This window comes from Lipophrys pholis (genome assembly GCF_963383615.2).
Source record: "Lipophrys pholis genome assembly, chromosome: 16".
In the NCBI taxonomy this organism is placed as follows: domain Eukaryota; kingdom Metazoa; phylum Chordata; class Actinopteri; order Blenniiformes; family Blenniidae; genus Lipophrys; species Lipophrys pholis.
This window is the reverse complement of record NC_137634.1, coordinates 3,601,370-3,616,971: the sequence shown is the minus strand read 5'-3', so window position 1 is coordinate 3,616,971 and position 15,602 is coordinate 3,601,370. Positions and strand designations below refer to the sequence as shown.

Sequence of the window (15,602 nt, the reverse complement as noted above, 5' to 3'; positions counted from 1 at the left end):
AGCTCTGCCTTACTGATACACTGACTAAACTTCCTTTAGCGTCAATTGTTGCTGCTCGTGACAACATATATCAAAATAAGACAAACTAAAGGTACAGCACTTCGTAACTTCATTGTAAATGCTGTTAAACTGCGTTCGTCAGGACGGCTACAGATTTCTGTTGGGTTTCTGACATCTGTTTTTAGCAGCAACAAGGGACGCTAAAGTTGGCAGGGAAACCACTTCATCTGAAACACCGGAAAGCTCTTGTCCCCGAGACGGGCCTTGACTAGATGTGGACTGACACAGAAACAGCCTGTTCTCGATAGAGCTCATTAGAGGGACTTTTAGACTGGCTGAATTTGGGGAAATGCACGATGTTGTGCGATCTCTGTGTGAAAATTCTTGAAAAACGCTGGAATATGGGAGCTTTGAAGTCGCTCTTTTCCTTCACACTGCCGCGATTGTGTCAACAGTCACATGTTGGTGACGCCGTCTGTCCCCAGGTGTCTCCCTGCCAGTTGAAGATTCTGCGATAAATGGTCAGCGGAGCTAAAAGCATTCACACGTTCATCATGTGACACTCATGACTGACCATGCCTGCCTTGTTTAGTGGCTCTGTTATCCCACCATGAAGCCGTCATGCCCGCGCTGTCTCAACTTCTGGAATCGCTGCTATTTCAGGCTGTTTATGTATAGATTAGACAATGATGATACCTTATCGATCTCTGCAGGCATCTCTCTTTTCACTCGTCATATGTTTGTGTGTGTGTGTGTGTGTGCGTGTGTGTGTGTGTGTTATTCTTCCTCACAACTGCTTGTTCCCTCACTCACTCACTTCCTCTCCATCTCTTTCTCCTCTTCCCTGCCAAACAGCGGCGGTTGCGTCATCTCCGGAGCATCGCGGCCAGAAACATCGTCAACAAGAATGGTTCCCCTTTGCTGGACACTTACTTCACCCTCCACCTCTGTTTAGGGGAGCGCATTTCTAGAGGTCAGTGCCAACGCCGATCCCACACACACACACAGATAGGAAACCTGCTGGATCTTTATTTTCATACGTAGTTGTTTTACATTAATGTAAGTTGTGTTGGTTGTTGGAGTTCAGCTCCATGCACGCAGATAGAAACTGTTAGAATGCTCTATTTATTTAGTTTTGTCATCCTGATGAAACCTTTGACCACAAATCTGTGTGTAGACCTGCAGCTATTGCTCGATTCCTGGATTAACTGAGTGATAGGAAGGTAATTATTAACAATAAACCTCATACAAGATGATTAAAAAAAATCCAATATTTTACTCTTTTATGCAAAATCTCATAAAAGTGGATAAAATAGACCTGATCTTCAAGAAAAACATATTTTTGAGGATGTTTGGTCTTTTCAGGCCTTCAAGATGAGGATTAAATATCTTTTGCTTGTCAGTCATGTGACATTTAAGTCTGCGTGTCAGGATTTATTAAACACATTTCATGGCTCTTTTAAAGACCAATTTAAAATAAATTAAAAAATCTTTCAAACTATAAACTAAGAATTTAATAATGAATGTGGCTTCTTGCTGTGTTAGAACTGAGAGGGAGTTTTAATAAGGACAAGTTCAGTCATGTGATTTTTAACAACATTTTGTTGTTGTGACTTTGAAAGTGCTCATAGTGCAGTGAAGTCACAATATTGTTCCCGCTATTTGGATGACATTGGGACATATCCATGTACTCATGAGTGTTTTCCTTCTCTCTTTTAATCTGCGTTGTGCTTTCAGATTTTTACAAGAGTGAAGTCATACGGGACTCGCTGGTGAGTGTTCTTACCTAACGCTTCAAGCTCTTCCTGCCTGCCTCCTCGGATGGCTTCAAGATGTTCTCATTACGTACGCAGATTTGTTGCCGTGTCTGTGAGGAAAAGGAAACAAACACAAAAACACTTAATTTTATTAATATGTCCAAGTGCAGCTGTGACGGCTGTGCCTCTGGTGATTTAAAATCAAGGACCTACTATGTCACATTGACCTTTTGCTGTAATTTCCAGGCAGATTTACATGTGCATGGTGATTTTTCTACTGTTATAAGGGGCAGAAAAAGAGAGTGATGTAACTCTTATGCTTCACACATTCCCAAACCTGCTGCTATGTAGAATCTACCTTAAAAGAATATGTGATAAATAACAAGCACATACGTATTTGATGTCTACTGAATAACCGTGCTCTTTCTTTGGTTCCTTATCTATTGCACCTGTGATTTTCTTTTTTTTCCTTATTCCACACACACTCGCACACAGTCGTATCTCGGGGCAGAAAGGCTCGATCTGATTGGTCAGAAGTGTTGCCATACAGAGCACGGAAACATAATCCATCTCCGTTTCAGCCACTTCTGTGTAATATTGATATTGTGATGATGATAATGTCACAATATATTGTGCTGCAATTATTCAAAGTGGTGGTAAATGTAAAGTCACAGTTTCTGGTCAGTGGTGGCTGCAGCTCCTGAAATCATAAGTCAAGTTCCTTTTTCGCCGAGCTGAAAGAACATCATAACACACTTTATGTGAAATCCAGTTTTTTTGTTTTGTTTTATTCTGTAACAATGCGTTCCTTTTCTCTGAAGATAAACTCTTTGGGTTTCCACTCTTGTCTCGGGGTGTTTGGTGGACTGGAGCCGCTTCATCTTGCAGTTTCAAACTTTCATTCTCCAGTTTTCCACTGAAAAAGATCAATTCAGCTCTAATTTCCTCAATTGTTTCAATGGAGCCATAATCTATGTAACTCTGTTGGTACAAGCTCCACCAGTGTTTCTCCTGCTGGTGACTTTGCAAGTGGATATGTGCCAAAATCTGATATGCCAATATTTTCAAAATAAAATGTTCTTGTCTGACGCATCGCAAAACTTTCGTTCAGCATCTTAATCAAAGCGAGGAGAGATTCAGCAACTGCACAGTTTATTTATCAACTCAATTGTTTCTTACTTTGTGTATATGAGACTTTTTTGAAAATTATATTTTCTTAAAATATATATTTTTAAATCATTTATAGATGTCTATTGTAAATGCTCAAACTTTAAAGTGGATCATTTATTAAAAAAAATATTCTGCTGAAATGACTAGTGGTTTCTAAGTGATGTGAAGATATGGAACATCCCTTCTCAAATATACACAAAAGTAAACTTTCAAAGTCAACAGTGGGAGAAGAAATGTCTGAGCGTCAGATTGAAGAGAAAGACGAATCTGTCAAAATAAAAGCGAGTTGCATTAGAATAAGGCTTCATGGAAGCAACGGACGAAATAAGAGCTGAATGTGTCTTTTTTGGGTAAAAAATGTGAATGAAGGTTTGACTTCTTTGACTTCCTGTTTACTTTTAATCGTTGTATTTCCGAGCGACGCTTCACTGTCAGACTTGACTCAGCCCGACTTGTATCTCAGTTGCGTGAATTCCTCTGCCGTCCGTTCATCCATCAGTTTTTGCGATCCGTGTTCTCCTCCGCGTGACCCTGGATGGTGCATAAAGGGCAGCGGAGGTTAACGAGACATTAGCGCCGAGTCGAGAGCTGAGCTGAGCTCAGCGGGTTTCCAGGCCCGCCCGTTCAGACAGTATAATGCGCCGCAGGAGTCGTGACTCCTGTCGTCTCCCGGCGCGCTGAGTTGAGCATCCTTGCTGACGTTAGCTTTCTAGTAACTCCGTCTCCTTCCTGCCGGTCTTCCTGTTTTCTTTCTCACTGCTTGTGCCTCTCTACTTCCTCTCACTCTGCACTTCTGCTTTCCTCTCCATTTCCGTCCATTAATGTGACCCAAAGAATGTTAGATTTTAAAAAATGTTTCTCTCTGATGGAGGGAAATGGTTCCTAATTGAATCATAGAATCGACCCTGCTGCCGCTGCACTGGAGGACCACTGTTCAGTCTGGGCGTTCAAGGACGGGGTACAAACAGAACGAGGGATCAAGCTTTAGGGTTAATGTCGGACAGGATGATTCAATTACTGTGCAGCGGATACGGTTCTTATTATGAATCTGACAGAGGCAGATAGAATCTTTTACATTACTTGTTTTGACATGAAAAATACCTGCAGATGTTTGGTTGGTTGTTTTTTTTTTTTTTTTTTTTTTTTTTTTTTAAATCTTCAACTGTTAAATGAAAATTGAGAATGAGTTATTCCCAAAACATTTTGACTAATGCACCTATCCTCGTGTGTGTGTGTGTGTGTGTGTGTGTGTGTGTGTGTGTGTGTGTGTGTGTGTGTGTGTGTGTGTGTGTGTGTGTGTGTGTGTGTGTGTGTGTGTGTGTGTGTGTGTGTGTGTGTGTGTGTGTGTGTGTGTGTGTGTGTGTGTGTGTGTGTGTGTGTGTGTGTGTGTGTGTGTGTGTGTGTGTGTGTGTGTGTGTGTCAGAATCCAACCTGGCGCAGCCTGGACTTTGGCATGCTCCCAGACCTGCTGGACACCTCCGTGTCCTGCTTCGTGGTGCGGATCTGGGGCGGACAGGAAGAACAGTACCAGCTCCTCATCGAATGGAAGGTCAATCTGGACGGACTCCGATACACTGGACAGCAGGTCAGCAAACACACACCACAAAGTGGAATTGTTCTTCCATCATAAGTAATAATAATAATAAGAGAACGCCTCGAACTATCATGATGAATATGTAGTTGACTTTTATTGTCAAAAAAAATAATAAATTCCACATCTGGGATTGGACCTTCATGCACTTCTCTGCGTGCGGCTCGAGGCCTGCTTCAAGGGAAAATCTCAAACTTTCGTTTCGGGCCCGACTGATACAGACTTTTTTTTTTTTTGCGGCCGATTCCGATATTAAGGGAATAAAAGATTCCAATAACCAAAATAGTTTGAAATTAACATTATAAATCTTTTTGAAGCGAGGCCTTTAAAGCCCAACTGCTCAGGTTGCAGCAGGACATCAAACATATCGATCACATGATCCTCTGCGGCGACCCAGGAAGAAAGCAGCCAGAGAGTGTAAATATTCATCTTTCAAGTGTAGTGGACCGGTAATAAATTACAGTTTGAGATGTTACTACTATTTCGCCGAGCTGCTGTGCAGCCTCTCAGCAGTTTGATACACGAGTGACTCATGAAGTCTAGTAATCCGTGAATAAATGTGACGGTACTGCTCTCTGGCTATTGTAGGCTTTCAGCCATGTGTTGCAATGAATCGGAAGAAATCCAGGTGTAAAATATCACTAAAAAGTATGTAGTCGCTCAGACAGTCCACCCGCAGGAGGCTTCGACGTCTGAACATTGCTATGGAGTATGGATTAGTTGTGATCTGGCCTCCTCTGCAGCTCTCACAGCTTCCAGTCCTCTGGGAAGGCTTTCTGAAAGGTTTTGGATTGCGGCTCTGCCGTTTCGTCCAAAGGAGCAGGTGTGAAGTCGGAATCTGATGTGTGATGACAAGACCTGACTCGCAGTGTTCATTCTGGATCCGTCTGAAGGTGTGGAGTCGTGCCGAGGTGGAGGCCAGGGTAGTTTTTCTATCCCTTCGATGATCCCAGCTGACTGTTGTGGTACCTCTCTGCACTGGACATCTAGTCCACCCAGAACCCCAAACTCAACGGTTTATTCACTGGGGTACAGTTATAATGGAAGAATAAAATCACTTCACTCAAGTTTGAAGCATCTATTTGTTTAAACTATGAATCAAAACTATAAAGAATAACCTTCAGTGAAACCGTGACAAAAGAACCGAGGAGGCCACAGAAAGAAGATCCCTGCTAATATTTCTCAAATCTATTGTCGTTGCAGCATCAACATATGAAATATACATCATTCAAAGACGGTCTTACTGGCCAAGTGTATTGTAGTTCCTTCAGAGCCCTACTACCCGAGATCTTTAAGGCCCCGTTTATATGAGGACATTTCAAGTGAAAATTCATATTTTTTCCTTTTTTGTGTTTCACATTTACACAGCAACCTTTTGAAAACGATGTTAGTTTCAACTGAAACGGCAGAAATGCTGAAAACAAAGTTGTGAACAAGCCAGGCCATGAGTGGGTGCTGTTATTTGTTTTCGCAACGACACATGCAGGGAACAATATGCTATAAACATTAACAATGGGGAGTACACAAATGTTGTACGCACAAAACGCTATGAATGGTTTTTGTTTTTACTTTAAATCGTTGTGTAAACGAGGCCTGAGTGTCACAACTGGTATAAAAAAGGGGGGCGAGAGACAGAGCGCCGTTACTTGAGAGTAAAAAACAAAACATTGAAGCACAAAGATATTAACATCTACATAAGTGTTTAAATTTTAAGGGGAAATATATTATCAAAACGCTCATCAACATCATTGCATGTTTGTATGATGTTGTGTTTCCCCATATTATGATCCCTCCTCCTCCAAACTTTGTACTCGCCCCAAAGCTGATTGTCTGGCGATTCGAGTCTGTCCTGCAGAGTCGCACCATGAACCTGTTGGCTCGCCGTTCTGCGCTGTTAATGTTACTAGAGGTCTGGAGCGCCGTGGTAATCCAGTCAGCAGAGTGTTTCCGCTCCTCGTGCCTCATTCGCTCCGCCATCCGCTTTGAAACTTTCCGTGGAATCGCCGCGCTTCCACAGTGCCTCCATAACGCTTCCACAATGCTCCCACTTGGGAATATGGCTTCCAGCTGACTGGAACATGGAGCGAGGAGGACATTTCAACAAGTGACACGCCGGAACGGGGGGGGGGGGGGGGGGAGTCCTGTGGGAATCAATTCAAACTCATTCCTCAATAAATGTTCATAAAGCAGGAACGCAGCGGAGGCTTGCTGCTGGAGTTTTAGATTTGATGAGCTCAGCTCTTGAGAGAGCACAGTGTAACAAAAAGTCGTCTTTCCACATTTAGCCTGTGAGAACAAAGTGAATGCCGTTCACTTGAAGAAGAGCTCAGTGTTCCTGCCGTTCTTTTCATCGTGAGACTGAGCTCGTAAACAGATCGCACACTCTCATGCACGTCCAGAATCCTGCTGTCCTTTGTTCACCCCGTGTCTGTCCCGACAATCAGCCTCTGCCGTCTCCTCGCTCTGTCCACAGATACGATCCAGAAATCCAAATGAGATCATATTTGGACTGAATGACGGCTACTATGCAGCTGACTTTGATCATAAGGTACGGCCTTTTGTCTGTTCTCCAAAGCTTTTTGCATCACGGTGGGGAACGCAGTGCTAATCGCATTAGCTTTGTTTGGACGGCGTGCCGCCGCTCGGCTCTCTAACTCCGACATGTGGCCTTTTCAGGATCAGTCGGAGAGGAAGAAGAACAGCCTCCTTCAGGTCGACCAGAGCGCCGTCAGGAACTCCTACAGCGTCTTCTCTTTGCTCAGGTGAGGCACGCCAGGTCTTCCAAGATGTCGCCACGTGAACGTGAAACTTTTCTAAAACGATTCGTTTTCACTTCAAATGTTGTCGTGTGAACGGGGCCTGAATCATTGGGTGTGGGTTGGGAGGAATGATCAGATTGAAATGAGAAATTCGAGTCCGAATTCAGATCATATTGAACCAAGTCAGGTAAAGCCACCATGTGTTTTTCTCATTTTAAAAAATCGTGAAAATATTTTTTTTTTTAATGCTTTCAAGTATGTGGAAAATTACAAAAAATATTCACACATTTTCTTTAATGAAACGGCAGTCTTGAATTTGATTAATGCTAAATTACTATTGCTTATGTGACATTTGTATGTGGGGGAAAACAAATCCCTGTAAATGTGTGGAAAATATTTGATAAAAGCTTTATTGGTATTTCTTTTATCGATTTTTCAAGTTTATTCTGCTTTGCTCCTGAAATATTTGTTCTCCGACTGGTTACATATCACAATAAAGGAGCTAGGATTTGATATATCACACTATATCGGAATAGAGTAAGCAAGGTGATTTATGGCCGTGTATTCAGGAACTGTTTAAGTAGCACTATGTACTTACAGTATTTGTATTTTCCAGTTTTGCCACTAGGTGGCATCGCTGTAGGGAAGTCTCGTGAATAAATGAGACAAAGGGTTGCAGCTTATCCTAAACAACTTTAAGATAATGTTTTGTTATTTTTTTTAACCCTAGTTTAATATATATCAAGTCTATTTGTAGGACTTTAGGACCTTATTTTTTTTTGCTTCTTAGGCGCTCCAGTAGATATACAAGATAAACTTATACTAGTTAATCTTGTGTTTCTTGTGTCATGCAGATCTGTATGAGGTTTGCATGTTCCTCCGCTTGGTACTCTGGGTCCCTCTCACAGTCCAAAAACATTTGTATTTGTAGTTACTTGGTTGCCCTAAATTTCTTATAGTTGTGAGTGTTTACTGAGTCTCTCTGTGTTTGTCCTGTCATGTGCTGCTCACCTGTCCAGGCTGTACTTTGCTTAACAGTCCTGCACCCATTGACTCCACGGTGGATTAAGTTGTATGGATGCACATAATTTGTGGTCTGAACAACTTTTCAACAATTTAGAATTTATTTTCAACATGCCCTTCCACGTTTTTTCAAGTTTGGTACATTGAACAGATGCACATGTTGTCCAGCAGATGGTGCTGTTGGAAAGCCAAACGTTTTAGAGCTTGTCCTCCACCCTGATAAGCCCATGCAGGCTGCTGGAGCTGATTGCAGCTGACTCTGGGTGGAAGCGGGGTACATCCACCTTGGTCAGGTCAAACATAAAGAGTTGGACACACACACACACTCATATTAACACCAATTATCCTCAAATGCAACACAAACTCCACACAGAAAGCCTAAACCACTGTGATCGTATCGTATTGTGAAAAGCCTGCAGGATTCACTGTATTTCGTCTTCTTGAATGCTCAAATCATAGATGTATGAAGACGCATCATTATCATCAGGTCAGACACAGGACTGTGTTGAATTAAAAGTTGTGAAGACCTGCAGTAAAGTTTTACGCCACAGGAAGGAGACAGAGATTCGCTGAGTGAGACGCTTGTTAAAAGGGGAAACCCTGGTACAGTAATTAAAATCCTGCAACAGAAGGGATTCCCGCCGTCTGTTGACAAACACCACCTCGTACTCGTGCATTTATATTTAAACGTGGTCACAGGGAAACCCGCTTTTAACTGAAGCACGGGTCCATTGCAAAGTAATTACACCCGATTATAATCAAATAAATGTACAGTACATGTGGTTCAAGTTCCACACCTCCAAAGATAGACAGGAATCCTGTGATTAGGATCATTAGAAGAAGTTTCCACTACGATTTTTCTTTTATAACAAACAAACAGGGGTCATAAATGAGAAAAAAAAAAAGGACTTCACACAGAAACTGAAAACTGAAGTCTGAAAACTTCACCAGCTCTACCTCATCTAGAAATGGCCACGGTTTGTGTTTATATGAAAGGAAACTATCGCCTCCCCGAGCAGCGTGCAGGAGAGAAAGCCCAGTTTGGATCATAACTTTAATGACCTCTGCTCTCTCTCCTTCTATTATTGCAGCCTTCTTCCACATCCTCTCCGTTGTATCCACACCCAGTGGGACTCTGCCGAGTTGAACACGCTTACATTGATTCTCCTGCTCGGCCTGCGGCTCCTCACCCCTGTCAGGGTTTCTTTTCTTTTTTTTTCTTCCTCTTGTTGGAGTGCTCATATGCAGATGGTTTATGATGGCGTACTGCAGAATGATTCATCAGATATTGAACACTCCAGCAGGGATTATCCTCTTACACCCCCGAGGTGCATAAACATACATCGTCAGTTTCTGACCCACAGGTCTCCGAGTTCCTTTAAGTGCACGCACGGTTTTTGAGCGTTAAACTGAGTCCTGCACAGATTCAGAGTCATGTATTTGTCACTTCCTCAGCATCTGCTGCAGATGGCGTTCTGCGCAAGTCAGCATTTTTAAAAGAATGATTCTATCAAAGGTAAACAATGTAAAATTTTAGGCCCCGTTTTGATGTTTTCACATGAAATTAAATGGAAAACATTACATTTTGGGCATTTGTTTACATGTCAAAGATACTTGTGAAAACGACTCCCAAGGTGGAAGTTTTTGAAAACATTCCAACTTCGTTTCAGTGTTTGTACTTTTCTGAGACCAAAATGCAAAAATGATGCATTTTGCAATACAGGTTTGTACCACAAGATGGTATATTGAGTCACTCAAAGAAGAGACATAACAATGGCTGAAGCTTGTGGTTACTACACACCGACATCGTCCACATAAGACACACGCATTTACCCTCCTAAGAAGTTGGAGTGACTGTCACTAAAGTGAGTCATCCATTGTTTTAGATTGACTTTTGTTTATTTCAAAGGGACATTATGTAAAAATAAGTTGTGCCTCTGTTGAACAAACTCTGGCACCAAACAAGGAAAAACAGAAAATGGCTAAATGTGTGTGCAGTTCAGATAAGTGAACCCGAGGTCCTCAAAGCCCCGCGTTCTGTCAAAATAGACAATTCTGTAGGTCTGGAATTGTGCTGCTCCATCAGGTCCTCTGATATACAACAACTCCCCTCACTGGGTGTGGATGCAGGTGAAGATCAGTGCTGCAGCCTCGGTGGCTTTTACTGCCAATTGGATGCTCAGATCAGTGTGAATGTGTGACTTTTAGTACATATAGATGCAGCTGATCACAGAGATCAGCGGTGTCAAACACATTCAGTCGGATTTCATCTTGAGTGAGCCGGACCGGTAAAATAGTGCCAATAATAAGCTTTAAATTTAAAGTTGGCAGCATCACATATCTCAGCTCGGGTCTCAATGTTGTGTCGTGTCTGCTACTCCTAAGAAATTTGTTAAAAAATCTCAAGTAAAATTTTTATTTATAATTTTTTTTTGGAAAGCTTTACCATTTGCTGGCTGTCTTGGCGGCTGGATTAGAGCCTCTTGCAGGCCAGACTTGACCCACAAACCTTATGTTTGACACACCTGACAAGCACTGGTCAAACAAGCCCACAAGCATCATCTGAGTAAATGTCTTGTGAGTGTCAGCTGTCACCACGTCGCTCCCCGTGTCGACTTGATGCATTAGTATATCTGCTCTGCACCTCGTCCTCAAACATCACGAAGTGGGATGAATCCTGGCACTTTTCTTCACCTGTCCAAGTCCCCAAGTGCATTTCTTGTTCTTCCTCCCTTCAAAAAACAAAACAGCCACACACGTCTGGGTGGACCTCCACACTGTGGGAAAAGGACGAGAGCCTCTCCGCTCAGAAACCGCTGATCCTGATTAATGACGGTAATTTGTCAGGCAGATTCACAGTCGGCTCTTCCAGCGGACAACGGCAGTGTTGTGTGTGAGCAACACAACACTGCTCAGATGAAGAGATGAAGAGGGAGCGTACGGATCATCAATCAGGAAACTCTCCTCTCTCTTTTCGAGTGAGTTCGAGGGCAAGACACATCCTACAGAGTCAGCCCAGCTTAAGAAGGGACTAGTTAGGTTTTAACTAGGGCAGGCGGAGGGATTTATAACAGTTAAAAGCCATCTTTCATGGCCTAATGTGTTCTCATATGTCAAAATGAAGTGGTGTATAAGTGGAAATACTTGAGTGGCCCCTTCGGTTCTTACTCACAGACACTGACTCATCTTTTTCATGTCAACAATTCCATTGTGAATAGTCGATATTAAAACAGTGGCCTGTGTGACACATGGCAAACATCATTCAAGGCCCTGAACTTTCACAGTTCATTGCGGTGTCTTAAACTCCTCCAGCCTAAAGGGGAAACTTTCCTCTCCTGTGATCAGAGCCATATGCTGCCTCCGTTTCCTGATTTGCTTGTTCATGCCCCCCCCCCCCCCCTTTTTTTTTTTTTTTTTTTTTTGTGGGCGCAAGTGTTGTACGTATGTACAGTACGTGTCAACAGAAGCAGTGCGGCTGAAGCTCGATGGGGGGTCGTCTGTGCTTCCAGGGACTGAGGCGATAATGCTTTCATGCCCACCGCCCTCTGCTCGGACGCTGCAGCCACAGCTCGGGGCAGTTGTGGTTCTGTGTTGCTCAGACTGCCGGATCGGAGTAGCCGACCGGCCTCAGGCTCTCCACCAGCAGCACTGCAGAAACAAACTGGCTGCTCGGGCTTTAGATTGCTGTGAAGAAGTGTATTTGAACGCTCTGGTTTTTATTTCAGTCGTACACCCAGACCCTGTGTGTATGATTTAAATTAAAGTAGGAAGTTTTTAGTACGAACAAAACGGCATCTACTACTCGCCTTACTCTTCAAGAAATACATTTTCAAAAGCCTCATTTTTCACACCATTTTTTATTTCTTTTTTTAATCACCTCATGTGCGTTTTTTCCAGCTTCACTTTGTCACTCCCACCCGAGCCGTGCTCGGTTCTTTTTACTCCTTCCTCCACATCGCGGCAGCCTCTTTGGTGCATGCCTTGCCTTGCTGTCTTTTGTTATCTCAGCTTGTAATGTTGGGTTTTGATCCTCCCACCTCTTTAAAAATTACACCCCTACTGCACACTGCTGTACCAGGCGACGGCCTCTCTTTGTGTTTCCTGCTGTCCTAAACAGGAGACGGCAGGCTTTCACTAATAGTCTTTACATGTTTAATTGTCTGGCTGATTACACCGAGCAAATCTAAGCAACCATGACTAACAGTTTGAGATTTCTAGCTGAGGAGCTTAGAGTCGCTCGTTGGTGTCCGCACTCGAAGATTAATTTATAATTAGCTAAATGCATGACATCCTAGTGACCCCCCCACCCTCCACCCCTCCCCAATGCCAAACATATCTTCTCAAGATCTCTTTGGCTTCTTTGTTGTAGTTTTCATGTAAACACGGCTTACGGCAGCTCTGCAGATCCCCGACAAACACAACGGCCCGAAGGAATCGAAGTGCAGGCTCACCAAAGAAACTGCACTACAGTAATCTTATCTTCCGTCCACTGAGATGGAGACAATGGTGAAGCGATGTGAATTGCAAGTGGTTAAATGTGTTGACATTCCTCGGCAATGAGATATAGACAGAATTGAAAAGTTTGTTTGTTGTGATTTTCCTCCCATTGTGTCGCGTTTTCTCCCTGGCCGAGGTGTGCAGCGGGATATCGTTCCTAATTATTTGTTTGGACACGGTTAAGTGGCAGCCCTATTTATCTGGGACTGACGTGAGGTCAGTGTAATCTTTTGTCTTTCGACTCGTTTCCGGTAAGATGGATTGCCGGCGAAACCTTGTTTATCAAGCTTGCATGTGAAAAAAATAGCGCAAGGCTGATCGGGTAACACAAACAGCATTGCTTTAAATGTTCTGTTTATTTACTGTCAAGTTCTGGCCTGAAATTACTTCAATTATATTGCAGTGACTCTACTATTTGTGTGTTTGGCCTGTACAGTTTTAGTGCCACGATCAACCCAAATAAAAAAGTTTTGAGGATATCACTTTCTGTCAGTCTGCTGGACAAACAATACACGTTCAGCATATTCACTGCCTATAATGGAAACGTATAGTAAGTTTTCTTTTGTTGTAATCTTTAAAAAAAAAACCAGGTCGTTTTCCTAATATTAATCTGAGGTGAGCAGCTATTTCTTTCTCTTATGGAACTGAACATGATGAAACTATTACAACCTCTCGCAACGTTATGGAGCAAACTGGCTTGCTTGCTAACCCGTCTGCATCATTAAAAACAAATGAGACATCTTTAGAGTAATGCCATTTCTGTGGATTCTTTGCAGATATTTTAGATTAGTTTTGAATACGTTAAACATATATGTTGTACCTTCTCGGTCAGGGGTGTCGAACATAAGACCCGTGGGCCAAAACCGGCATAAAAGAGACTCCGCCAAGCAAATTGTTCACATTTCTAAGAAAACATAGAATTACTTCAAACAGATTCATTAAGAGCAGTGAACACAACGTAGACCCGAGTTGAGATATCGGCATGAGAGCTACTTACCTCATTAGCCTCAAAGCCATGGCATCAGGAGGGGCAAACTACATTTCACTGTACTTTGCACCAGAAGGTTTCATTAAATCAGTTTTATGTTGAGATTGTAGTCGTTTGCAGGAGTGATTAAGTTTTGTGAAAATAAAGCCATTTTCATCACATAAACTTGGCGCCACTTGCGACTCTGAATTGCAGCAGTAGATCTTCCCTCTTTTTTTTTCACACAAAATGTTTCCTTTAATTCAAAGTATTTGTAGTAAATCGTACCATTGAATATCGGGGGGATTGTTGCATATGTTGAAAAAGAGACATGATTCTTTAGAATCACTGTCACTTTCTCTTGGATGGAAAACTGGTTTGGTCTTGAGTGACTTCTTGGGATGCGTCTCTCTCGGCCGTCACCGTAGGCCAGATGACTCATCTGCATTTGCTGATTCCTTCTCAACCCCTGATTGCAAACTTGCAGATGCTGGACCACAACTGAGCGCTGAAACCACGACAAATATTTATTTCCGGATAATCAGTAAATGTAAATGAACAGAGATGAGGAGCCTTTGGTTGGGGAGGTGGCCAGGTCTATTTTGTTGACTTTCGAGGTCATCGGTTTGCCATTTTCTCGACTTGATTGCAATACTCGATTGTCCCAGAAACACTTACCATTTTCTGGTTGTACTTTAGCTCAAATCGAGCGTTCAAAGAAACCTCCAACAACATGGCCTGTGTTTATCGGAGGATGTGGAAACTTTGAGCTGACACCCCTGCAGAATCCAGCGCCACGTTGAAGGAGCAAATGTTTATTGTTTGTCTGATGTTTATCAGGATGAAGGGTTGAGTGCACAGCCTCAGCCATAACTTCCTGCAGACCTGTGGCCGGGTCCTTCAGCCACTCACGCCTTGTTAAGGGAAAGTTGTTGAGGTTCAGGAGATATTCTTCTCTGGACACTGATTATAATAAAGTGGGCGTGTGGCAGGCGGCCCCCCAGTCCTTGTGCCCCGCTGGTTTGTCGTGATGGGCAGCCGTTGTGGAGTAATAAGAGGGCAGACATGCGTGAAAAGGAGAGAGGAGATAACTATTCTCACCTGGGGGGGGGGGAAAGGCCATATCAGATTCTCCCATCGCAATCACCTAAACAGATGAAGCTGTCAAAACACATTTGCCCTGATGTTCCAGAGAAGAATCTCCGTCTGCCATCACTGTCACCTCAGACAGTTTACCAAACCAAGGCACAAAACATTATTTCATTTTCTTCAAGACCTCTTGTCAATGCAGTTTTGATATATTTTTTTTTCTTTCTTGAGAGGGCAGCAATATCCAGAGGTGGCTGTGTGAGTTTCATAACAAAAAATCCCCCCCGAGGATTTGTAAAATGACCCTGCCAAGCTGCAACCCTGTTTTTAAAAAGAGCCTCTTACATTAAACCCACTCAAGAGGCAATTTCTTGGAGATTCAAAGCAAGTACATACCTAAAGAAAACCCCATTCACATCACCCTTATGACCCAAGCCATAATCCCCTTATTCTGTCTACTATAATCACCATCTCCTATTTCTGTTCGCTGCTTATGAACTCTATTTGAAGTTGTCCGCTTGTTGTATCACAATCCAGTGAGCCGGTGTTGGCAGCCACAAAAGAAACCAAGTTAAGAGCAGCTGCATGGGATATTTTCAGTTTTTAATACTGACCCATTAAAGTGACCTACTTTATCTCTCCTAATGGGTTCAAATCTTCCACACTATGATTCTTCTCTGCCAAAAAACTGGAGAATTTCACAACAAGAGGAAGGAATTTAAAGTGTGTGATGCCCAGGGTTATGAAAA

General features: G+C 42.8%; 1 protein-coding gene across 1 annotated transcript in view; it reads left to right on the top strand.

The window, feature by feature from the left end:
- Positions 1 to 15,602, top strand: part of uvrag (UV radiation resistance associated gene) — a 108,113-nt gene that overhangs the window by 2,727 nt on the left and 89,784 nt on the right. Inside the window, exons 2-6 of the mRNA XM_080483185.1 lie at positions 856 to 973; positions 1,738 to 1,772; positions 4,351 to 4,512; positions 6,992 to 7,066; positions 7,195 to 7,280. Coding sequence (XP_080339311.1) covers positions 856 to 973; positions 1,738 to 1,772; positions 4,351 to 4,512; positions 6,992 to 7,066; positions 7,195 to 7,280 — 476 coding nt within the window. The remainder of the gene's footprint in view (positions 1 to 855; positions 974 to 1,737; positions 1,773 to 4,350; positions 4,513 to 6,991; positions 7,067 to 7,194; positions 7,281 to 15,602) is intronic.